The sequence below is a fragment of the Typopeltis vanoorti genome, chromosome 3 (assembly GCF_054136105.1).
Source record: "Typopeltis vanoorti isolate ZY-2024b chromosome 3, IOZ_Tvanoo_1.0, whole genome shotgun sequence".
NCBI classification, from domain to species: Eukaryota; Metazoa; Arthropoda; class Arachnida; order Uropygi; family Thelyphonidae; genus Typopeltis; species Typopeltis vanoorti.
The window spans coordinates 137203607-137230830 of record NC_143551.1 but is presented as its reverse complement, the minus strand read 5'-3'; the positions used below and the strand labels follow the sequence as shown (position 1 = coordinate 137230830).

General features: G+C 35.4%; 1 protein-coding gene across 7 annotated transcripts in view; it reads left to right on the top strand.

Annotated features, from left to right (window-relative positions):
• The window catches only part of dop (microtubule-associated serine/threonine (MAST) protein kinase dop), a 677535-nt gene that overhangs the window by 120851 nt on the left and 529460 nt on the right, over nucleotides 1–27224 (top strand). For all 7 annotated transcript variants that reach the window (XM_090390876.1, XM_090390874.1, XM_090390878.1 and 4 more), the window contains one exon: nucleotides 15077–15105. In XM_090390876.1, coding sequence (XP_090247002.1) covers nucleotides 15077–15105 — 29 coding nt within the window. The remainder of the gene's footprint in view (nucleotides 1–15076; nucleotides 15106–27224) is intronic.

Here is a 27224-nt window from a genome sequence, read left to right as displayed (position 1 = left end):
TCAAACCAGTATTAACTTATGGATCTGAGAGCTGGGTCAGAAGTAAAACACTTGACCAAAGACTAGAGACCACAGATATGAGAGTCCTGAGAAAGATTATAGGTGTGAACAGGTGGCATCAATGGCAATATCATATTAAAAATGAGGATATTAGGAAAGAACTTGACATTGTCAGCTTCCAGGAATGCGTTAGCAGAGCTAATCTCAGGTTTTATGGTCACTTAAACAGAATGGGCGAGGAAAGATTAGCAAAACAAGTGTTCTCTGCCAGGTTGGCAGCAAAACGACCCAGAGGAAGACCAAGATATAGGTGGATTGATACGGTACAAAGTGCCTTAGACGATAGAAATATAAGATCTGATAATGTTGGAGTCTTCACAAGTAACAGACTGATTTGGAGGAAAATTGTAGATAGGAAATTAATAATGATGTAATTTTTTTCATCTAGTACTATCAGATATGACATCATCAAATTACATGGCAGGAATTTGATGATGATGATGTTATTATCAGACTAACAGGGAGTCAAGGACTCGAGAAGAGAAGCAGCACATCATCCACTCAGCTAATTTTGCATTTTTTAAACTCATTACACTAGATGCATTCACTACTTCAACATCACACTTTTCTACTTGCATTTGTGTAAGAGAAAATCTAGCCCTCACTCCTTTCTTAAAAGCACACGAACTTACTCTCCCCACCTTCCATATAATGAAATATTTCATCAACTCATATCCTGTAATACCCTCTCAGAAGTTTATAAACTTCTTGCACATTACGCTTCTTTCTCCTGTCTGCATTCCACATTCTGTCCTCATAATCAACATTTCATAATCCTGATATCATCTTTGTAACTGTTCATTGCAACCTTTTTATAGTTTCTTTTATCCTCACGAGACCAAATCAGCATGCATTAGTCCAGATGGAGTCATCAAGGCCTTCTAAAGTAACAAAAGGACTTCCTTATCCTTACATGACAATATTTGTTTCAATATTGTGATTATCCCTTGAATTGCATTTGCAATTTTTTCTATGTGACCTTGAATCTTCAAATTCCTATCTGCCAAAACTCCAAGTTCTCTAGCCTTGTCATTACTCCAAGCATAATCCCACCAATATAATATGCCATTGCATATCTCATCATGCCAGTTGCATTATTTTTACACTTCTTTACATGGAAATGACAGCCATTATCATTTGCCTACACTTCTAGCCTATTCAACCCCCCCCCCCCAAGTATGATATTTCAGTAGTATCTTGGATTGTCATTCCCATCAGTAAACATTGACAACTTAACAGATCATTAATATATAGATTAAACAACGATGGTTCAAGGTCTGATCCCCAGGGAACACCACACTGGTTACTTGGAATCTGGGAGATCCCCCCACATATACCACTTTCTGATCATTTGCTTATCTAAGCCAATAGCTTATATTCCAATCCAGTATTCTCCAGTTTATGCAACAGCCTTTCATGTAGTATCCTATCAAATGATTTAGCAAAGTCCAATAATATCATACTATATCCATTCCTTTTATTCAACTCAGCAGTAACATTATTATAAAATAAGAGAAAATTGCTTAAACATGGCCTCCCTTTAATAAATGCATGGTATTACTTGCAAAAGTATAGCTTATTTTTCAATCCATTTCTAAAATCTTCAAAATCACTCCAGAGATACTGATAGTTCAACAGTTACACACATCACTGTTTGCACTGCCCTTGTGCAATGGGATCATACATTCTTTGGTATCTTTCCTGAGATGAGATGCAAATTATGTGAAAAGCTGATGTGGATAGTCACATGTGCTTTTCACACGAGGGTACCAAAGTAAAGTTATTCTTCTGTATTCATTCTTTCTTTTATTTGCAGCATAATGATAGAATTCTTTTGGATTGCCTTTAGCCTGCACATCCAATTTCTTTTCATACTCCAACTTAGCTTTCTCTACAATATTTATAACTTTTCTGGCCTGTGCTTTATCTATTTCACAACTTCTCTCATTCCTATTCTCACAATACTCTTTTGGCACCATCTCCATCTTATAGATGTTTTGCTTAATAATGTTGTACATCCATTTCATTCCCACATTATTTATTCTTCAAACACTGGGGACATATTCAGGTACTGTCTTGTTTAAGCACCTTTTCTAAACTTCCTGCATTGCTAATATCTTTTCCATTCAGTAACTGATATCAAGAAGCCATAGATAGCATTTTCCTGAGTTTTTCATTGTAATTGGTCCTAATTAACATATCCATATAGTTGGCTACTTCCCCAGTCAGTGTGCTATGGTCACCAATTGGTGGCAGAACAGTCATATCCTTAAGTGACACTTTTCTGAAGTCATGATCAAATCTTAGAGATATTGGCCTTGAGTTGCTTCTTTGACATGCTGCTCTTCAGAAAGTTGTCTCTCAACAGGTCAGTACTCCTTCATTCATACCATGAGTTTTCTTGTTACCCAATCAGTGTTCAGATAATTCAAATCACCTATAATAATTACTCATTTAGTAGCTATCTGGGTAATTTGCTGATGCATTTATTTGTTCCGAACAAGTGAATCACTGTTCTGTAGCAACCTCCATTCCACCATATATTTCATTCTGTTAGCCTCCACTTTGCACCAGATAGCCTCAAATTCACTTCTACATGGAACGTTATTACCATTATTGCTTTTTTGAATTTCTACCCTAACTACACTCAAGTCATTTGATATCATTAGTAGTATATCCCTCCTCTCCTGATACTTCAGTCATTCCTAAAAATACTATACACTTCACATTCAATTGTGGTTACTATATCTGATTCTGAGAGAGAGTATCAGGTTTCACTAATGCGAGTAATTTTATGCCTCCACATATTCAACAAAGTAACAAACTCAACCACTTTGTTTCTGCTGCTCCTGGCATTTCTGTATAGGTACGAGTTACCAGGTATGCTTGCTTTTTTGTGTACTTACATCTGCAAACTGCTTGTTTCAGTTTGGCAGCTTTCACACTCAAAACACTCATAGTCCATCCCTTTACCACATTTATAATTGTGCTCATTGATTATCATTAGGGGGTGCTTAAGAGTCAAAGCTGTATAACTGAGATGAGACTTCCACATAGCCTTTAAAGGAATGCGGAGAACCGACCAGGGATTCTGAGCTAATGTCCAATCCTCACCTTCACATGGTGCACCCTGTTTGGTATCTGGATACTGAACGAATGAGGATGGGCTGGCAATTTGGGATTTAGCAATTGAAATTGTATTCTTATTGGTGTAAACCACAAATAAAATGATGTTACAACATAACAGAATTTCATGCGGACTGGTGGCTTCACCCAGTTAAACAACACTCCCGTTGTTTTCACCAGGAAACTAGGGAATACAGTGAAAAGTCGACTACTGTAACAAATTCTGAAAAAAAAAGTTGAGAAGCTCTCTGTAGACTAAAATACACAAACATTATTCAAGAAAAAATGAAAGAGTTTGAGAACACGAATCAAACCTTGGAGGTTCATTGGCAAATCCTGAAGAAAACATTGATTGATTCAGCCAGAGAGGCATGTGGTGAGGTTGTCTGCAAGGATAAAAAATGAGAACTCCATGGTGGAGACACAGGAAGTTAAAGAGGCAATGAAAGAAAAGAAGAAAGCATATCAAAAGGTCCTGGCGAATAAGACAGCTTGTGCTCTTAGAGAATACAGAGACAAATGTAAGAAAGCTAAACACTGTGTAAAACTGGCTAAACAAAAATCATGGGAGGACTTTGGCAAGAACATGGAAAAAAATATCAGGAAGGTGGCAAATTATTCTGGAGGCTATTGACAAAGCTCTGAAATGGAGGAAAGAGTTTTGTAAAAGAAATTTGAGGATAAAGGTGAATTCCATATACAAAAGGGAAATAAAACTGAATGTCAGAATTACAGCGGTATTTCCTTGGTGAGTGTTCCTAGTAAGATTTATGCAAGTATACATGAGAAACGGTCGAGAAGGATTGTGGAAGGGAAGCTTGGTGAAGAAAAAGCTGGATTCAGGTCAAATAGATTCTGTCAGAATCAGATTTTCGCTTTACGACAGATAGTTGAAAAATCGTGGGAATATAACAAAGATCTGTATTTAAGTTTTGTAGACCTGCAAAAGGTATATGACATGGCTCCAAGAGAGAAGCTATTCAAAACACCACAGTTATATGGTGTCAATGGGGCATTATATCAAGCAATACTTAGTCTTTATTTGAGTTGTAAGTAAGCAGTTAGAATTGAAGGAAGTACAGGAAGATGGTTTAATGTTAAATCTGGTGTGAGACAAGGATGTACATTATCCCCTCTGTTATTCATTATCTATATGGATCACATTATGAAGGAAAGCAGTATTAAACCTTATGTCAAATCTGGAGATGTTAATCTCAGCTTTTTATTTTATGCAGATGATGATATACTTTTAAATAAATCCAGTACAAGTCTGCAAGATTTCCTGACTAAATTGAAGAACTGTTGTAATAAATTTCATTAGAAAATCATCGAATTGAAAACTGCATTGTGAATGGAGAAAGTATAGAACAAGCAAAACATTTCATCTACTTGGGTACAATTTTTAGTGGAGGCTATAAATTAAATATGGAAATAGACAACAGAATCAACAAAGCCGGTATGGTTGGAAGTCAACTGAATGAATTTATATTTAATGAGAGAGAAGTTAGTCAAAACACTAAATTAGCTGTATACAAGATGGTGTTCAAACCAATTTTAACTTATGGATCTCAGAGTGGGGTTAGAAATAAAAGACTTGACCAAAGACTAGAGACCACAGATATGAGAATCTTGAGAAAGATTAGGGGTGTGGTGGCATCAATGGCAATATCATATTAAAAATGAGGATGCTAACAATTACTCATGGTATTTTCACTTAAACAGAATGGGAGAGGAACAATTAGCAATACAAGTATTTTCTGTTTGATTTGGAGGAAAATTGTTGATAGGCAGTTAGTAATTGTAACTTCTTCATGTACTACTATCATAATATCCTGTACACCCCTTGGGTACATATCAGGAATTTGATGATGATATGATTAGCATTAGTAATATCCCCCCCCCCACTTCTCTGCACATACACACATACCCTTTTCTTCTATCTCTTCTGTCTTTGCTAAAAATACTACATCCTTTATACTTGAGATTTTAGTTGCTGCGTCTGACTCTGGACACCAGATTTCACTAATGCCAACAATCTTAGTTCACAGCATATTCACCAAAGAAACAATCTTATTTTCCCTTTGTTCTTGATGTTCCTGGCGTTTGTGTATTCTTAAAATGAAAAACCTTTCTGGGGTTTTTTTCATACTTACATCTGCAGTCTGGTTTGGCAGTTTTCTCTTTTCCATCTCCAGACACTCAAAAAGTCAAAACTAAAAGCATACAGGTCCACCAGATTGATATTGTACTCATTGACATTTGTGTTGTTATCACATTTACATCCTTAGCTGAACTCATTTTCAGCATTCCTCCTGAGGTGATCCAGTTTCCTGAATCACTGTATCAGTACCCCCCTTCCCCAAATAAATACTAGATATGTTCAAGTGCAAGCTATCCCTCTTATACAACAAGTCTTATCTGCTGTTGTACTTACTTATGTGTTACTAATTTTCATCATATCTTTGTTATCTAGAGTATTTCATACTCTTCAGTTCTGTTCTTTTCTTCCATTTAATCTTGTATGAGACTTGATCATATTATGGTTGGCTCTCACCATAGGAAACTGGTAGACCTCAGAAATTGTTTACTATGTCTTAGATAGTTTGGTATAGTTAATTTTTTTTAGAATAGTATTGTAACAATGGTGTTTTGGTTGGGGCTTTTTTTATTAGTTGGTTATGATGGTATTTGTTGTAGTAAGTCAGCTGTGTGCCTCATTTCCCTCACCTTGATATTTTTGAATTATTCAAATTCATTTCTATGTACAGTCATACCTCGACTTATGTGAATCCGTAGTTACACGGGTTCATATATGTACGTATTCCTGTCCCACTTCACGCCTCACCACTAGTCGTATCTTTCCGGCACCAGATGCATTCACCAGTGTCACACATGCTGTGAAAAACACTGACGTGTTTCGTGTGGTCTCCATTCATACACAATTTTTATCGTTTACAAACCTTGCGATTGTTTAATGTTATGTTCTTGATAAAAATTTTATCACATAAAAAATAATAATGTCTGAAGGAAGCAAGTCCGATTCTTCTACAGCTAGCAAGAAAAGAAAAACATTGACTTTGGAAACAAAATTCAACATTATTAAGGATTTTGAAGGCAGAATGAAAATTTGTGAGCTAGCAAAGAAGTTTGATCTTCAGGAATCCACATTAAGAACAAACATAAAAGAAAGGTTTACAGATTTTGGAGGACATAGATTCTAACAAGGAATGAATTGTAGTCACAAGGTAAGGAATAAAAAAATCATTAGCTTGCTATGAAGAAATTTTGCGTGACAAGAAAAAGACATTATGCCGTCAGACGAATCTATTAGATTTTATGAAACCATTGACATCAAAATAACTTTTTTTTATGTACAAAAAACTACAAATATGATTATATTTCTTAAAAAATATAAGTGTTTTTGTAAACCTTTGGTCCCAATTAACTAATATTTTGTATGCAAAATTATACCCGAGTTATGCAAATTCGACTTAGGTGCTTTTTGTTGGTCCCACCTATCGCAGGGTATGACTTTACTTTTAACATATAAACACAAGAAACAATATTTTATTTACAAATATTTCATCTTGAAACTAACAATATATTCTCTCTATAGGAAAGGTTGAACAAGGTAGAATGCTAACAACAGATTATTTCGAAAGATTAGCACATGAACACGTGATGTGACTACATCAAGATATTAATGTGAAACTTAAAAACTAGTGATAACTAAGGAGAATGAGACTCCCAAATTTTTGGTAAAGACATACATCATTTCAGTTCAAGTTTGGGCAGTTCACTTAGGCTTTGTTACTTTCCTTAAATAAACAATCATATTTAAAACAACATCTGTGAAGCAATTGGGTTTGTGACCTGGTTCATTGTGTTATTTCAAATATGAACATTTATTTAAGGAAAGTGCCAAAGCCTTTGTAAACAGCCCAAATTGAATCAAAATGACTGTCTTTACAAAAAATTTGGGAGGGTCTCATTCTCCTTAGTCATCATTAATGTTTTTTAATATCTTATTCGAATCTCAGTGTAGTCACATCACAGGTTCATGTGGCACTAACATGTTTTGTAATATTATATTGTTAGCATTCTGTCTTGTTCAACAGTTCCTAGACAAAGGATGGCCTATTAGTTTCAAATCAAAATATTTGTAAATATTTTAATAATGTGATTTAAGTATTGCGTTATGAAGGAAAGTGGTATTTAACCTGATATCAAATGATATCATATAAATAAATCCACTACAAGTCTGCAAAGTTCCTGACTAAATTGAATAACTGTTCTAATAGATATTGTATGAAGGTCAGCAATAACAAGACAATGAAAATAGGCAGGAGAATTGAAAATATCAACTGCATTATGAATGGAGAACCTATAAGAACAAGTAAAACATTTCAGCTACTTAAGTGCAATTTTTAGTGAAGATGGTAAATTAAATATGGAAATAGACAACAAAGAATCAACAAAGCCAGTATGGCAGGAAGCCAGTATGTTAAACACATTTATATTTAATGAGAGAGAAATTAGTTAAAATACTAAATTAGCTGTATGCAAGACGTGTTCAAGCCAATTTTAACTTATGGATCTGAGACCTGAGTTAGAAATAAACACATGGCCAAAGACTAGAGACTACAGATATGAGAGTCCTGAGAAAGATTAGGGTTATGAACAGATGGTACCAATTGCAATATCATATTAAAAATTAGGATATTAGGAAAGAATTTGACATTGTTAGCAGAGCTAATCGCAGGTGATATGGTCACTTAAACAGAAGGTAAGATTCAGAAGGTAAGGTAAGGTAAGATTAGCAAAACAAGCGTTCTCTGCAAGGTTGGCAGGAAAAAGACCCCGAGGAAGACCAAGATATAGAGGGATTGATATGGTAAAAAGTGCCTTAGAAGATAGAAATATAAGATCTGATAATGTTGGAGTTTTGACAGGTAACAGACAGATTTGGAGGAAAATTGTAGATAGGAAGTTAGTAATGATGTAAGTTTTTCATGTACATGTCAGGAATTTGATGATGACGATGATATTTATAAATAAAATATTATCATCATTTCTTGTTTTTTTTGTGTATTCAAAGTATATTCATTTTGCTGCTGAAAACTCAGTTCAAATCTTGTTATTTTATATGGTGGGGAAATAATATGTATAAGAAAGCTGATGGGACTCATGGATTTTTGCTCCCTTCCTTGTTTTTGGTTAGTTTATATAGAACATTCAGAGATCAAAAGCATCGACATGACCCTATTTAAACCAACATTCTAACTGTGCTATGTTGACATATTTCCTATTAGTCTCCATGGTTCAGTCACATTTAGACAGATTAGTTAAAATTGTTCACTGTTATTTTCCATATATAGAAAGTAAACACCAGAAAGATACATAAACAACCATACTATTGTTAGATCTTGAATGAAGATTTTTTTTTTTGTTTAGAAATACTTCATTCAGGATTTAACAAGTTTAGCAAATCAACAAAGATATACTTCTACATAAGTAAAGATGCAGATTTTCAAGGACTTATAAAGTAATGCCTTTAATGTAAGATTACTCCATAGAAAAATAATAAATGTAATCTGTTTTGTAAAGTTTAACAATGAAAGAAATATTCTATGAAAATTGTTTATTACAATGTAAGAATAAGAGTTCAAAGTTCACTGGCAAAATCTTCGGATAAATGTTTGATCTGCGGCAATCGAGTATGCACAGGGAGCGGCGCACACTCGTAATTCCCGGAAGACACTGCAAAGGAGATTGTCTCATGTGCATAAAGATTGGTATTGGGGAGAAAACGTGACGCAGTGAGAAGGGGGAAAAGAAGTAACATAAAAGGAGTCTGCTCCCCTTTCTCAAGGCTTTTTTCTTCTTGCCTCTTCTTGGGTTCCAGATAGTCCTCTGCTGCTCAGCATTGACACCTGTGGTTCCAGAGTTCTGGCTCGAAACATTTTCGGAGATGAGTAGCTGAATACGACCATCGGAACGGCATGTCAGACGGAGACAAGTGGCGAAGGAGTGGGCCAAGCGTGGACACATGGTCAGCCTTCCGTAGAGATCTGTACCTGATGATCACCATGAACGACCACGTGTATCAAAAATTAAGCTGAGCCTCGGCGTCCACCTCGGAGGAAGAGACCTAATAATGAGTTCCAAGTCTAGCCATGTGAGACAAACATCCAAACAAAGAACAAGCACTTCGTAAGAATAGTTGAAGAATAAGTGACAGACCTGATGAATTTCCTGAGAGTTGGTAATGTACAACCTTTAGTGTTTCTTTTGTTGAGAAAGGGAAGAAATGATGTGAATTATTAAGCAGGAACATTCTAATATAGAAGTCTTAGTGATTATGAACATTAATGAGTGATTGTATAGATGAGTTATGTTATGCATGTTATGTGAAATAGTTAATGAAGATAATAGAATAACTGTTTTGGAGGAAATTATAGATTGGTGTATTGATGAGAGCTAAGAATTAATCTGGTAGTAATAATTCCTGATAAGATTCAGTTGTATCAATTTTAGTTGCCATAATTAGCTTTATAACCTAGAATGCCATTAATTTAACTGAGTGTATAATTTTGAATATGTATTCTAAAAATTCAATAAATGTATTTTTGTAATTTAACCTGACTTGTGGCCTGAGAATGAATCCAATGCACCACTCATTTTAATCGGAACCTGAGTGGAATAGATTTGCTTAATTGAGACCACGACTGCAAACGAAAATTGGCATAAGTGATTTAGGTAATTTGATATTAAGTGGAATTGATAGATTGATCAGTCTTTTATAGTTTCTGGGAGTTGTTGCTTGGTTAAGAGTCCTTCTAACCTAAAGGTATTGGCTGGCACAGCTAAAACAAATTTGCCAGTACCTAATTGAAGAGTAACTCCAGATAGTCGTTACAAAGGATGTGGCTCTAACCTGAGACAAACCTTTTGCATTAATTAATTAATGCACGTGATCAATCACAGGGTCGGTCAAATGTGTAGATAACGCTTCTGCCACAAGTAGCAAAGAATGATCTTAAGTTAGTCTCGCATTTTAGAGTGAACAAGACATATAGGTAAAAGCAACACCATATATAATAAGAACAATAAATTAATGTAAGAAATGATATATGAAATATCATTAAAAGAACAAGATATAACACTATCATCATCAGCCAAACACACACACACACACACACACACACATATATATATATATATATATATATATATATATATATATATATATATATATTCTTAAAATTTACTTGTCCCTCTGACTGATATGAAGATTGATAAATTGTCTCAGTAATAGTTATTACCACCGAATTCCATTATGAATGGCATATTCTTTTTTTAGCCAATTCCTGTAAAACAAATAAAATACTACAGTCTTCCCTTCCTTTCCATGATCACAAAGCTATTTCCATCCCTAATATGCAGAGTTTGCAGAGTTAGTCAAAATGCTAAATAAATATAATCTTTACTGTTAAACCACATTTAAAATTTAGCCCTTTTCTGTCAACAAGATTAAATGGAAGCAAGAATGGTACTATAATCAACTCTAATTATAGCAACCCCTATTATAACAAAATGATGCATTATAACAAATTACCAGATCCAACCAAATTCCAATAGACCTAGTTGTAATCTTGTAATACCAGTTGCAGTGTTATTATTCTTGCAACTTTGTTTTTCAGAGGTACGATTAGTCTTCCTTTAGTTGGAAATATATGAAGCCATATATTCAACTTGATCTATCTTTTGCTCTTTAAGCGTGTTATTTTGGTGGTTGGAATACTGTGCTATTTCCAAGAGTCATTCCAGTGGTACTCATCATAAATACACTGGTGTCCAAAACCTAAGGATGAAGACTGTTTCTGAAGAGTAGAAATAGTGTTTGTCCTTACATTTTGCAAATTCAGACAAATCAGCTTGTGGCAATTTGTATAACTGCCTGTTTTGAATAGAAAGTGGATACACATTCAAATTTTTGAATACCATGAGGGATCATATGGTAGCACTCAACAGGATAAAAGTCAATAGGCTGTGCTAAGCAAATTGTGCAGATTGTTCAAGGATTTTGTGAAGGAATAAAGTTGCAAACTTTGATATCTCGCAATGTCTCAAAGATGTCATCTAGATGATTTCGCATGGGGAAGAATAATCGGAAAGTTTGAAGACCACAGAATTATTGATATTGCCAGATAGTTTGGAATCTCACATAGTGCTGTATCCAGGCTCTCAGCAACATTTCAAACCAATGGAATGATGTTTGCTAAGGGGTTGCTCTCAATGTACCATGAAGACAGATTTTTGGTTATAACAGTGTTTTATAATTGATGCACCACGACAGGTCAGCTTGCAAGTAGGCTCCATTCAAGCAGAGGTACATTGAATACATCTGTGAAAAGTTGGCCTATATGCCTAAAGGCCTGTAATCTGTGTAACCTTTATTCATAACTGTAGAACATATTTTCAGTGGTGTTGTAACCACAAAAAATGGCAAGACACCAATGGGCTAATGTACTTTTTACAGATGACAGTCATTTTAGTCTGTCTTCCTATTTTAGACAACACTTAAACTGGCATGAAAGTAGTACTGCTTACCATTGCAAGAATTTCTTGAAAAGGATAGATATGGGTGTGCTACAGTCATTATATGGGGATGCATTTTGTTCATTGGATGCACCGAGCTGCAAGTGAAAAAGGGACTGATGAACTATATTGCAATGAATTTCTTCAGCATCATGTTCAATTGTTCCATGGTGCTGTAGGTGAAGAATTACATTTAATTAATTACACAGTGCCACACCACATCATACACAAGCAGTGGATGTACTTCTGGAGACCGAGGATGTTAATCAAATCAAGTGGCCAGCATGCTTCTCAGATCTCAACCCCCATAGAACACGTTGTGGGGTGCATTAGGGAGATGCATTGCTGCATGAAATTCCCCTCCAGAAAAGAAACAAGTCCTTAACCTTGCTCTGAAGGAGGAGTGGGCCAATTTGCCTCAAGAACTCCTGAATCGTTTGGTGCTACGAATGGTACAATGTTGTGAGAGCTGCATCGCAGTTTGGGGTGGACATATTCCATACTGAAATGTCTCTCCATGTAGTTTACCATAAGCACTACACATTAATTCCTGAACCACATCCTCAGGAAATTTGTAACTTTTACAAGAACATATTGTGGAGTTTAATTTGTACAAAATTTATAACACAATTTTTGTGTAATATAATTTATTAGTATGCTGGCAATAAAATTATGTCCACATTTGGCTGTAGTCATGAAAATGTTTTTCATATACTGGAAAAAGTGCAGTTCTACCTTAGCTTTTGGACACCATTGTATAATGTCTCCTTATGTGTTAAAGAATTTTTTGCCACCAGCCACATGTAGAATTTTGTCCATCTCTTGAACCTCAGCAGCATCACAATATACTACTCGGATTCTCTCTCTCTCTCTCAGCCACCTGTCAGAATGATGGTAGTGAGATTCTTTGCTGATTGATGTGGAGCTTCATAAATTGTTAAGTTTGGTCCGGTATACCACTTGCAGAATAATTGTTTTGAAGATATCCTGTTGAAAAAAAAAAAAAAAAAATGGAATGCCATGGTGCTTGATGGAACTCCTAGAAACATCACTGATATTGCATGCTAGAAATGAGGGGAAAGATAAAAAAATTGTTTGAGTTCAAACATGAATTATTACTTCACGCTTCCAGTAAGTAAAGTGGTGTTAAATCAGTGGTAAAATTCTCTGAAGAGTATGCATGTCATCTCTAAACAAACATGTATAGTAGCGATTAGCATAGGCAGGAGTTGACAGGTGACATCCACATGCTTTATTTGAATGGTATGAATGTCCCTTTGATTCTTTTGTTACTGGTTTTGTTAGATATGCTCCCCATCAATAAAGTAAAACTGCCTGGTGGTTTATGTTGGAATATAGCTAGAAGTTCTAACAATCTCACCACAATGAAGGTGTAGGCAGGAGAATTTAAAATATATAATTAAATTATATATACGTGTGTGTGTGTGTGTGTGTGTGTGTGTGTGTGTGTGTGTGTGTGTGTGTGTGTGTGTGTGTGTGTGTGTGTGTGTGTGTGTGAATCGACAACAATTTAAGTGCATTATCTCAAATCTGTGGTATTTAATAGACCTACTGGTAAATTTATTGAAGCCATTCATGGGAATTACCCAATCCATGAGTTCAAATGTTGGTTTAATTTTGAAGTGCTCCAAACTATTATAACTCTGAAAATGTATTTATCTAAAGATTAAAAAAAACGTTTTTCTCAGTGTAGGAACAATGAAAAAAATTTTCTCTGAAGAAATTACAGAATATTTGATTCTTTATTTGAAAGTATTATTTCTTCAGTTAAATATTCTTTACACACTGATCTCCTTGGCATTCTCAGGTGGAATGAGTATAACCTGGCAAATTTTAATGCCACCAAAATGCAATTTTGTCTCATTTTCCAGAAGAAAGACCATACATTGCTCACCAGCCATTTTCAGTTTCTCTTCTTGGGCTTACTTCCACATCTTGCCTATATTTGCACTAGTACATCGAGTCCATAGCCTCTTCTGCTTCCAAAGGGTTTAGTTTTCTTTTTTAATTTTGAACAATACTTCTGTTCAAAATTAAATGACATTATTAAATGTCAGTCTCCTGACATTTAATAAAACCGAAGTCTGTTTAACCTAAGAATATTGTTCCCACATTTGGGATGATGCATCTAGGACTCCCTTCAGAACACTTGATTGTATTCAGAAGAGAGTAATCCACTTAATTGATGATCTCTCTCTCTCTCTCTGTCACCAACTATTTCTAGTCACTTTCTCATAGATTCACTCTGTTGTTGCAAATACTAATATCTTTTTTATAGGCATTTTCATTGACACTGCTCTATTTGTAGTTTCTAATGACTGGAAACTGCCATTCCCTTTCTTTCTTTCTTCTGTCACATGCAAATATGAGCAGCTTCTAGTTCATATCCACATAAAGTTCACTTCTGTGCTCATTGAAACAATTTCTCATCTCCTCCTTCATTCCCTACATCTCTGCTGATTGTAGCATCTTTCCTATACCGTTTTCCAATGATTTCAACCCTCAGGTATTCAAGGACCACATCAGCAGATTCCTTTCTTCTTTTAACCCTTTGCCCATACATGACACTGTTATGTCATAGGACTTGGGATCTCTTGTGTGGGACTGATATTAAAAAAAAAAAAAAAATTAAAAGCGTCTAATTAATGAGAAATCTGAATCTTATTCAGAATTCTTAAAATATTTTTTATGAGGAAATGTTATTTCCTCATAAAAATTTGATGAGGTTGGAAACTCATAATGGTGTAAAGAAAAACTAGGAGTACATTATGTCAGCATTTTAAAAATATCACCTCTTCTCGACTGCTATATTGTCATATTGAAAGCAGAATCAGCTGCATAAAAACGTTAATGATGAGATGATTATATATTTTAATAAACCACAGTTGACAAGAACTAATGATCCATTAGCTTGGTGACAAGAATGGAAAATCATGTTGTCCATTTTAAGCAAGAAAATTTCCTAATCAGCTACCAGCATATATAGCAAAATAGTTTTTTCAGAAAGAAATACTGTATTTATGGAAAAACTAGAAATAAAAACTACTTCTAATAAATTGCTGAAAAATTGTTTTCTTACATCACAATTTACTGCTGCTTCATTTTGATTATCAAATTCATAATTATTCTCCATAGTTAAAAATTCAACATAAAATTTCTATTAATATATTTATTTTATTATTTAAGGAAATAAGCATGATTTTCCCCTAAATTACTTGGGTTGCATGATAAATTGTTATGTATAATAGTATTTAATTTTATATTTCAGAAGGACATAGCTACTTCGCGCCGTGGCAGGTAGGTGTAATAATTACTCCAAGAAATTTATTCTGAATTTAAATATCTTTCTGTGCTTTATTGTGTTGTAGTAAATGCAGGATGTTAAGCCTTATAATTCTTGGTCACCAGAGACCCTTCATGATCATTGTCTATTTTATGCTGCTTCAACTTCTTAAAATATTGATTACATCTATTCACTATCTTGATGTGATTTTTATTTATTTTTATTATTATTGTTACTTTTTATTTTCTTCAGAAACATTTATTATTTAAAAAAACAATGATATATTCAAGTGCAATAAATTTATTTAAATCACCTGGCTACTCTGGTCATCTTTTTGCTAGGATTCCAGTAATGCTAACATGTGATTTAAGATTAAATATAATGATTTCAGATCAAATAAAATATATATATTTGGTGGGAGGTGAATTGTATCATCATGTAAAACTACTGCCCTGCTTATTGGAGATCTGATATCCCACCATGCATGTGTGTAATGGTGCTGAATTTCATCGCCTGGTGTGGGACCACTGCTCTGCTTATTGATGGCCTGAAGTTGCTTGAAAAAGTTCCATGTTTAGTCTACATAGGAGAATTTCCAGACCACGTAAAAAAATTAATAATTATATATATATATATATTATATATATATATATATAAAATAACATTTCCTCATAAAAAATTGATGAGGTTGGAAACTCATAATGGTGTAAAGAAAAACTAGGAGTACATTATGTCAGCATTTTAAAAATATCACCTCTTCTCTACTGCTATATTGTCATATTGAAAGCAGAATCAGCTGCAGAAAAACATTAATGATGAAATGATTATTATTATTATTATTATTCCTGATACCTCCAAGGGGTCCGAAGACTCATCGCAGGAGGACACCTACAACTGTCTCAACCAGTACACCGAACCTCTACTACGAATCATCTCCATCAACGGCATCTACCGCCCACCACCACCATAACTAGTATTATTTGTCTGTAAATTGCGTGTGTTCTGAAGGGCTGATTTGTCAGGGATAAAAAACCTGAGTTTCCGGGAGAAAAAACCCTGCTACCTCCGTATGAGATCGGCTAACTCACCTTCGATTGAAATCGCTCTGATAAAGATTCCTTCCGTCACGACGAGAATCGAACTTAGCCCTATTCCAATCGAAGGGCGCAATGCACCGTCGTTCTTCCAATTGTGCTACAGAGGCACCTATATATTTTAATAAACCACAGTTGACAAGAATTAACTATATATATATATATATATATATATATAATACACACATACCGGTCACTGAATTAGAAACTTTTATTTAAACTGTGTCGGACCTCCTTTAGTCTGAATTACAGCACATATGCGGTTTGGCATAGATTCAATGTGGTATTAGATTGTATCTATGTCTGCAACGTCCAGGCATTCACCAGACAGTCCTTTAACTGGCTTAGATTTAGCAGAAGATGACTTTGCTCCCAGATCTTTTTTTCTATCATATCCCATGCATTATTATTGGGGTTAAAATCTGGGCTTTGTGGTGTCCAGGGAAGATAGTGTAAGTTCCTGTCATGCTCGCTGAACCACTGCTGAATAATTGTTGTGCAATGGACAGTAGCATTGTCATCCATGAAACAACTGTCACTTGCTGGATAAAAAGTCAATGTGGCAGGATGGACTCGATCAGCAACAATGTTCAGATATTCCTCAGAGGACACCCAACCTTCCAGCAATATCAAGAGACTTGTTCTGTATCAACAGAACATGCCCGACGCCGTTACGACATCTTCAGAAACTTAAGTTGTGTTTACAAGACAAACTGGTTTCATTGCTTTATGAGACTCCTGCCAAACTCTCTGCATACCATTGGTACAAAACAAGGTGTACCATGACTTGTCGAACCACATGACTTTTTTTTTCCAGTCTTCCAGTGTCCAGTCATGGTGTTTCTGGAATCACTGTAGATAAACTTTCTGGTTCTTCATAGAAATCAGTGGTTTCCATATAGGCATGCAACTGCCAGTACTGATCCTCTTCAATTCCTTGTTTATTGTTCAGCGAGATATGGGTTGGAAACAGCCTTCATTAAATGCTTCAATCAGTTGCTGCATATGGGAAGTTCTGTTTGTCCATACAAGCCTTCTGGGACAATGGCAATTTCATTCCTGCCATACTGTCTCAGGACCAGAGCTGTGTCTCTTAGACAAGCAACTTGGGTTATTTTTCCACTGATTAAACACTCCAGATATCTCACCTTTTGAGAAACCATTCAGTTCTGCAGTTTTCAAAATCATGCCTTTAGCCAGGTGGCATTCACAATACGTCCTTTATCGCTTTCTGAAAGATGTTTTGTTTTCCCCGTTGTGATCAACACTGTTGACAGTTACTTACTAGCAGCATTCTTGAATAGTTGCCTAGAACATGGTAGATGCATGGGACCAAGTATTTTGCATATATGCTCGTGAGTGATGTTTACGCACATCTGCATAAAAGTTTCTAATTCAGTGGCTGGTGTTCGTGCGTGCATATGTGTAATTAATAAAAATATGGAAGAAAATCCTTAACTGTCCCTTGGTATGAATGTGCTACTATAGAGTTTTGCAGATAAACCTTTTATAGATGGAGTCACAAAAAAATAAAATAAAATATATGTATGTGTACATATATATATATATATATATATGATTAGTACTATTAACTCGGGGTTGGGATATGTTCATTTTTCTAAATTAACTGACTTAAAACCCGAGAATTATAACACAATGACATTTATTTGAAAAAACGCAACATGTTTCGTCAAGAATGACTTCATCAGGCAAACAACAAACAACACAAGTTTCTCGACCACTTAAACAACCGCCATCAAGATATAAAATTGACTATGGAGATTGAAGAAAATAGTTCCATCTGTTTCCTAGATGTTAAACTCACCAAGACGCCTGAATCAATTAAAGTCTCTATATTTAGAAAGCCAACTCATACAGACAGATATTTGCATGCGTCATCCCATCACCATCCAGCGCAAAAGTTGGGTATTATATCAACTCTAGCGAATCGTGCAAGATCTGTACTGTTAGATGAAGAAGAACTGAAAAAGGAACTACAACATCTTAAATGGACCTTTAAAAACAATGGCTACTCTCTAAAAAATATTAACAACCAATTATCCCACCGTCAACATAGCAACGTAGAGACACAGGACGACTCCAAAGGTCATATCGTCTTGCCATATATCAGCACACTATCCAAAAAGCTGAGTAGAATTCTAAAGAAGTTTAACATAAAAATGTGCTTCTCGACTATGCCAAAAATAAGATCAAGCTTCAACAACTATAAACAACCTCACAACCTTCTACAATTCCCAGGTGTGTACAAGGTCACTTGTGAATGCGGAAAGCCTTACTATGGGCAGACAGAGAAATCTATCTTACTACGTCTCGAAGAGCACCAGCGCGACATTGCTTATAAAAGAACTAGAGCATCTGCTCTGTCAAGCCATGTCCTGCTTTCAATAAACACGAACAACGAAAGCCACCAACATGAAATAAATTGGACATCAACTTCAAACCTACACATCTGTCATGATGAGGTAGAGCGCTGCATTGTCGAGTCAAAGGAAATCACCTTGGACCCTTTTCATATAAATAACAATCTTAGCTATAATTTGCCTGACTCTTTCAACTCTACTATTAGATACTGGAGATCGCATGATTCCACACACACACACAGGTGTACAACAATAGAACTTTAACTCGGACTGTAGTTCAAGCTCATAATAACTGTAATTTATAGTCGAATATTATGGCTTTATAATTGTATAGCTTTAGAGTGTGTCAATGTTAATTTCAGTGTCTTTTAATATCTTTCTATGTTCTTATCGCCTGATGAAGTCATTCTTGACGAAACATGTTGCGTTTTTTCAATAAATGTCATTGTGTTATAATTCTCGGGTTTTAAGTCAGTTAATTTAGAAAAATGAATATATATATATATATATATATATATATATATATATATATATATATATATATATAAAAATTAAAATTATCTGATCCTCAAATGAAAGGTTGCAGGACCTAGCATATCAGTGTGGAGGTGAAAGTATAAGACAAAGCAATAGTTTGTGACATGTTTTTGGAATAACAAAGTTTTAGGGAGACTGATGCAAAGAACAGAGGTAGATGAAATGAAAGAGGAAAAGAAAAGTTGGTTCAATAAGTTTGGAGGTGGATGTTGATCAGTAACTGCTCTTATAGTTCTTGAAGAAAATAAAGAAATGACAGTGGCTATTTCAGCAGACTTTGAAAGTATCTGTAGAAGTGTTATAAGGCAGAAACTGATCATTGTGGGAGGAACTTGAGCAATTCTGTGATAGAGGTAGTTTCATCAGTTAATGTGATTACTCTTTGTGAAGATAACCTTTCAAACTTTTAGACAATGCTAATGAGGTTTGAGTGCACAACCCAGATCTGTGAGCAGTATTTATTCCATGTTTGGGTGGATTTGGGATTTGTTCAGTATCTGTTAGCAGTTGTACAGATCAAGAGTAGTTGCCTCATGTGGAAAAGTACATATTTTTTTGGCAGCATAGAAGCTGCCACTGAAATGGGTTTGTGCCAAGAAAGGTTGAAAGAGCAGGTCAAGAAGAGATCTGATCATGTTTAGATATCTGAGTGTTATCAAAAGTAAAGGAAAGTGATGTAAGATCTATCCTGTGGGAAGTTATACAGGATTGTTGTTTGGTAGCATTGAAATTTGCAAGGCTATCCTCACTCCATTGAAGAATAGTAAAGCATTAGTTAATGAAGATCTTGTTATCTCCATTGAGTGGGCATTACAAGGTTTGTTAAATGAGAGGGAAGAGTGAAGTGCTCTTCATAAGCATAACTATGGATTGGATTTGAAGTCAGTGATAGCAGGTCATTTATTAGCAGGAGCAAGAGAGTAGGTGAAAGTAGTCGTGTGTGCTCCTGCATTATAGGGAAATCTGAGGAGTGGAAACCATTGACCATGACATGTGGTGAGAAACCAGAGAAGATTCTGGCAACTCAGTTGCAGAAGGTTGAAGGAAACCATAGCATTGCAGTTTGCTGAGCAGACCTCTGTGCCAGACCTAATTCACTATCTTAGAAATGTTGAGAGCTTCCATCTGAGTTTCTCCAAAACTTTCCATGGATTCATTCCAGAGGTCGCTGGTGAATGCTAGATCAGTTGTAGAACAAGAGTGGTGAAATCCATATTGTAAGTTACTGATTAATTGGGGAGCTCCCTTAGGTCACTAATTAGTTTGTGTATAAGTTGGCTGTTGAAGAGCCTCTGCAGCTCAGTCGGTATAGACGAAGTCCTTTGGTTAGAAAGACCTAGGTTTTATTCCTGTCCATGACATGAGAAACCTTTATCTAGTCACTTTTGACTAAAGATGAGTTAGCTGGTCTCATATGAAGATAGAGGGTTTCTTCACCCGGGAACTCGAATTTTTCATCCCTCAGAACAGGTAAACCGGTCTCCATGAACACACATGGAACTACAGTCATGAATATTTGCCCTTAGGGGATGCAGTAGAGGGTTGACGAGCTGACTGCATTAACTTTTCGTAAACCCTTCATTGGGGGGGGGGGCTCTACCCATCCTAAGGGATGGATGAGAAGGGAAGGAAGAAGTTGGCTGTTGATCAACTCCATAGTTTTTAAGAGAATCAAAGTACGAGTGATTGCATGGTAGTTTGCTAGCTGACTTTTGTCACCTCTTTTTGTAATAGACTGAATACAGACTTTTTTTCTATGCTATGGGATAGATACCAATCAAGTAGGAAAGATTAAAGAGACAATACAGGATAGGTGTTAATTCTGGTGCATTAATTTTTAGCACAATAGGGCGTATGTCATCCAGAGCAGATACCTTGTTTTGTGTCTTAAGTTATTCAAGATTCTTCTGATTTCTTTTGGATGGAAAACTAGAGATGGTTAGAGAGAGTGAGGGGGGGGGGAGGTGCAGTTTGCCATGGTCATTGATGCAGGAATTGGAAGAGAAGAATGATGGCAGTAGGTCAGATAACCTTGTCTTTGGGTGAATGTTACAATAGTACCATCTTAATGAGAAAAATGTGGGTGGGCTGAAGGTGCCTGATGGTTCTTAGCTTAGGGCCAGAAGGCTTGATTGCCATTAGAAGAGAATGTATGTTTGTTCATTTGGACCTTTCAAAATCAGATTTAGATTTATTGATGAGTTTTCTGCAGTTGTTGCAAGATGCACTGTAGGCTGAAATGCGATTATAAAGTTTGTCTCAGTCCATTTGTGATATGCTGAATTTTTCATGGATTGCTTTTAGAACACTTGTTGGAGAACAAAGGCTCGAATAGTGTTCGGCAGTTTAATGTGGAGTGAGGGATGAAGGATCGTATTCCAATTAGAATTACATTTGTTATTCGATCTGAGCAGATGTCTGGATCAAGAGAACTAAAGCAGTAATCAGACCATAGAAAGGAGTAAAAGTCACAGAGGATCATCCCCACTGGGTACCCTTACCTACTATCTTTATTATTTAGTAAGATCTCACCTATTTTTGTCTTCTTTGTCTCATTAATGCCCTTGGTATATTTCCAAGGATCTATATTTAAGTTTTGTAGATCTGGAAAAGCAAAGCTTCAAAGTGTTAATTGTGGTGTAAATCAACATTATGTTTAACAATGCTTAGTCTACATTTGAGTTGTAATCAGCAGTTAGAATTGAAGGAAGCGCAGGAAGGTGGTTTGAATCAGGCATGAGACAAGGATGTAAATTACCTCCATTATCGATACAAAATTAATAACGGAAAAAACTCGCATACAAAGATTATTTAATAGTATAATTTTCTCCTGTGTGTCACAGGCATCTTCAGTACATATTAAGCTCAAATTAAACAATAACTGACAATTCCAAAAAGCGCCACCTAAGTAGCTGGTGTAAGATAACTAAAAAAGGTCTTGGAATTTGGAATTGTCAGTTATTGTTTAATTTGAGCTTAATATGTACTGAAGATGCCTGTGACACACAGGCGAAAATTATACTATTAAATAATCTTTGTACGTGAGTTTTTTCCATTATTAATTTTGTATCGATATGTTTACTCACGGTATACCTCTTTTAAAACTTACCTCCATTATATTTATCATCTATATGGATCACATTATGAAGGAAAGTGGTATTAAACTTGATATCAAAATTGGAGATGTAAATCTCCGCTCTTTACTTTATGCAGGTGATGATGTACTACTAAATAAATCCAGTACTAGAATTTTGATCTTTGGCCTCATTCTGTAAATTAACTTACCACTCTCCTACATCAGCCTTCACCCACACTTTCAATTCACCATGAAAAAAGAAAATGCTAGAATTTTACCATTCTTGAACATCCTTCTTACTCACATAGCCTCTGATATTTGTCATCTAGTCTTTATCTGAAACCTACCTTTACTGGCAGATACAACTAAACCTCTTTTTACGTGACAGATACGTTTCTAAAAATTACGCGTAAATAGAATTCGCATAAAAAGAACTGCTGACTCCATAGAAAAAGTGAAGATTGGTTCCAAACCTGAAATATAAGCAAAATAATGAAAAAAAACCCATTAAATTTGCTTGGATCATAGATTTTTATTTACATTTCATGGAGAACACATATACATATAATGAATTTTAATAACTTCTTATTAATCGCTGTGTTGATGCTTTAGATAAGTCACGATGTAATTCTCTCTATCAAGACATTAACAACTTAACCTCACGTGAAAACTTCCCAGCATGTTCTTCATTTGGATCATGTGGGGCAAAATAATTGTCTAAATTACTGGCCAGTTTAAGACCTGGATTATCTTGATCATTATCATTAACTTCTTCACTTTCAGGAGTCTCAGAAACAATCTCCACTATTTCCTCTTCGCTAAGAGTTTTATCAATTAACAATTCTTCCACATCTGCCGATGTAAGATCATCGAATTGTTCTCTGCCAATTTCACATGCCAAACTTATTATATTGGGGAGTTCTGCAGTATGATTGAAGGGAACAAGAGCATTCTCTTTAACACATGCGTGCCAAATAGCTTTCCAGCATGCATTCATAGTTTCTGGTCTCAATTCAGATAACAATAATCGAACCTGATCAATACAATCCATAATTGAAAATTTTTTCCACACATCCATAACTAACAGTGTTTTATCATCATTTAGCTTGTTCAAAACTTACCGAAATGTTCGTCTGACATAATATGTTTTAAAAGTTGCAATTATACCCTGATCTAGAGGTTGTAGCAATGATGTGGTATTGGGTGGTAGAAAAAAAAAATTGCACATTTGGGTATTCTATGGCAGGATGACCAGGTGCATTATCAAGAATCAAAAGCACGTTAAATTCGAGACCCCTTGTCATTAATAGCATCTAACTTCTGGCAGAAAATGTTTGTGGAACCACTCATTGAAAATATCAATAGTCACCCAAGATTTTTTGTTGGCCATCCAATGAACTGGCAATTTTTGAAAATCTACACCTTTCATTGGCCGTGGTCTTAATGATCGATTTATGAGCAGTAGTTTTAACATCCGATCTCCTAAAGCGTTCGAACAAAATAGGAGTGTTATGTGATCCTTTGCTGCTTTGAACCCACCAACGGTTTTTTTTGCATTTTTGATACGTAAGTTCTGTTTGGCATTTTTTTTCCCAGAAAAGGGCAGTTTCGTCCATATTCCAAACTTGTTCACGAGTGTAATCTCCATTTTCAATTATTTTAGCAAGTTTTTGTGGAAATGCTTTAGCAGCTGTTTCACCAGCAGGAACCGTTTCACCTTTAATTTTTATATTATGAAGAGCATGTCTTTTAATAAACTTAGCCAGCCAACCATTGCTTGCATGAAATTCATATTTTTTCCTCGATCGAGATGAAGTATCTGGCTGCAGTTTTTTAATCTGTTCATAAAATCTCAATGCTGATTGCTTGATGGTATTTCTGTCAATTGGAATTCTTTTTTGTACATTATCTTCTATCCACATCACTAAAGCTTTTTCGGCCTTTTCTAGAACAACATCTCTTGTGTATGATGATAATCTCACACTCGATTTTGTACCAGAACAGACTGCTTTTCTAATAGCCACTTCATATTTCTTTATAGATCTGACATTTGATTCCTGGACTCCAAAATGCTTACCCACAGCCTTCGTACCTTCCCCAGTTTGAAGACTATCTAAAATTTGAATTTTTATATCCAAGGAAACGGCTTTTGTTATTAGCTATCATGTGAGGGCTGGATTAAAATCTTCAGTTAATGAAATGAAAGATTGAAAATTACATATAGCTTACCATTTATTATTTCTTGGCAAAATTATTAATTTTATAATCCAATTTTTATTTTTATTTCACTTAAAAAATACAAATGTGCAAAAAATTCGCTAACTGTGTTGTCTACTCAAACACCAAATTCAAACTGCTAAGAACTGCTTTTTTTTTATGCGCAGTCAGTTATGTAATTCGAGGAATTCCCAATAAATGAAATTCGTAAGAATTTAGAATTTTCCTAATTGAAATGAGAATGCAATTCTACAAAATTCTCGGAATTTTCTCGAATTACAGATTTTTTCCTAACTTAGACTTTAGGTTGGTCCCGTAAAAGTGAATAAAAATTTAAAAATTGAGTTAAAAAAAATTATTTTTGATATCCCCATTCGCGTAAAACAAATTCACATAAAAAGAGGTTTAGGTGTACATTCATGACTAGTCTGCTCATCACTCCTCTCAAAAAAAATTGGTGTTATTAATTAATAGGGAACATAATGTGTACTCCTCTTCCTCAGTCTTACAACAATAACTACTCTTACTGTCAAAACTTTAATGGAATTAAATGGTAACAACCCTCATCAAATTCAACAGATAATTGACTCCTAGGTTCCAATCCCTTATATTTCTGGTATCTCTGAGCCTCTTGGTAGAATTTTAAAGCGGTATCACTTTATTCTCACATATTTTCCCTCTCACAAAATTTCTCATCTGTTATCAGTCTTTGTAGATGGTAACAAATGAGAAATTTTATGAGATATCATTCTTGTAAAATTTTATTAGTGTTTGAGATCATTCACAAGGGAATACATGACATACTTTGGGCAGACAGGCTCTTCTGTGGAAAAAAATAATGAACATCAATATTACATTGAATATATGAAAACTCAAAAGTCTGGTCTGACACAGCATAAAATTTTTTTAAAACACCAAACACAGTATCCTGTGATATGAAGCTCGTCTTCTCCATAGAAGCAGTTTTAAATATGAATGCCTTTTCAAAGAAAGTTGTGAAGCCCTTTTACATTGGCCTAACCTGAATCGTAGTGATTGTCTTTCTCTCCCAAAAGTTACCAAAAGTTTGAGAGAGGTGCTTAAGGGTGCACCTCTGAAAGGGGTGCTTAAGGGTCAAGGGGTGCTTAAGGGTCAAAGCTGTATAACTGAGAGGAGACCTCCACATAGCCTTTAAAGGAATGCGGAGAACCGACCAGGGCTTCTGACCTAATGTCCAATCCTCACCTTCTCGTGGTGCACCCTGTTGGGTATCTACTTTGATACTGAACGAACGAGGATGGGCTGGCAATTTGGGATTTAGCCGACCAAATTGTATTCTTATTGGTTAAACCAAAATAAAAAATGATGGTACAACATGACAAAATTTCATGCCGGCTGGGGCGTCGCCCGGTTAAACAAGGCCCCCGTTGTTTTCGCCAGGGAACCACGGCGAACAGCGAAAAGTCAGCTACTGGAACAAATCTGAAAACAAATCCCAACTCAACATCACCAGAGTTAAAGATCGGTACTATCAACGTAAGAAGCCTGAATGGCAAAGAAATGGAGCTAGCTGAGGAATTAGATAAGTACCAGATCGACATAATAGGGGTGACTGAAACAAAAAAGACCAAAACTGGTGAGATCTTTCTGAGCAATAAATACAAAATGTTATATTCAGGCAATGACAATCAAGGAAAAGAAGGAGTAGCCATAGTATTCAACACAAAATACGAGGGTAATCTTCTTGAATGGCAGTCAGTCTCAAGTAGAGTAATGTGGGCAAATATGAGAATGGGGAACAGGACAATGAGACTTATTTGTGCCTGTGGTCCCACAGAAGGTTCTACTAAGGTAGAAGTGGAGGAATTTTTTGAGGCTTTAGAAAAAGCAACTGACACAATGAAAAAGGAAAAGTTGGTCCTTGTTGGGGATCTAAATAGTAGAGTAGGAAATGATTGTGAGACATACAAAAATATTTTGGGAAAATTTGGAGAAAAGAGCAAAGCTAATAATAATGGCAAATATCTGTTGGATTTCTGCTCAGGACATGCTGGTTATTACTAACACCATGTTCCAACATAAAAATGTGCACAAATTCACATGGAGAGAAGAGGCTAGGAATAAGAAGTCTCATTGACTATGTTATTGTTGATAGCGATGTTTTCTCCCTGGTGCAGGACACCAGAGTGTACAGAGGATTTGAAATTGGAAGTGATCACTATTTAGTCTTGAGCAGGATAAAATTGAATTTCATATTGAGAAGAATAACATGTATGAAAGCTTTAAAGCGAATAAAAGTTGAGCAGCTCTCAGATTTGAACTGTAGACTAAAATACACAAAGATTATTGAAGAAAAAATGAAAGAGTTTGAGAACAGGAATCAAACCTTGGAGATTCAGTGGCAAACTCTGAAGAAAACATTGATTGATTCTGCCAGTGAGGCATGTGGTGAGGTTGTGTGCAAAGATAAAAAAATCAGAACTCCTGGGTGGACACAGGAAGTTAAAGAGGCAGTGAAGGAAAAGAAGAAAGCATATCAAAAGTTCCTGGCAAATAAGTCAGCTTTTACTCTTACAGAATACAGAGACAAATGTAAGAAAGCTAAACAGTGTGTAAAACTAGCTAAACAAAAGTCATGGGAGGACTTTGGCTAGAATATAGAAAATAAATATCGAGAAGGTGGCAAAATATTCTGGAGGTTGTTGAAGAAGCTTAGGAATGGAGGAAAGAGTGCTGTAAAAGGAATTAGAGATGATAAAGGTGAAATGAAAACAGGAGAAAAAGATATCCTTGAAGTATGGAGTAATTACTTTGAAAAACTGCTAAATGAAACAAGCAGTGATGACAGC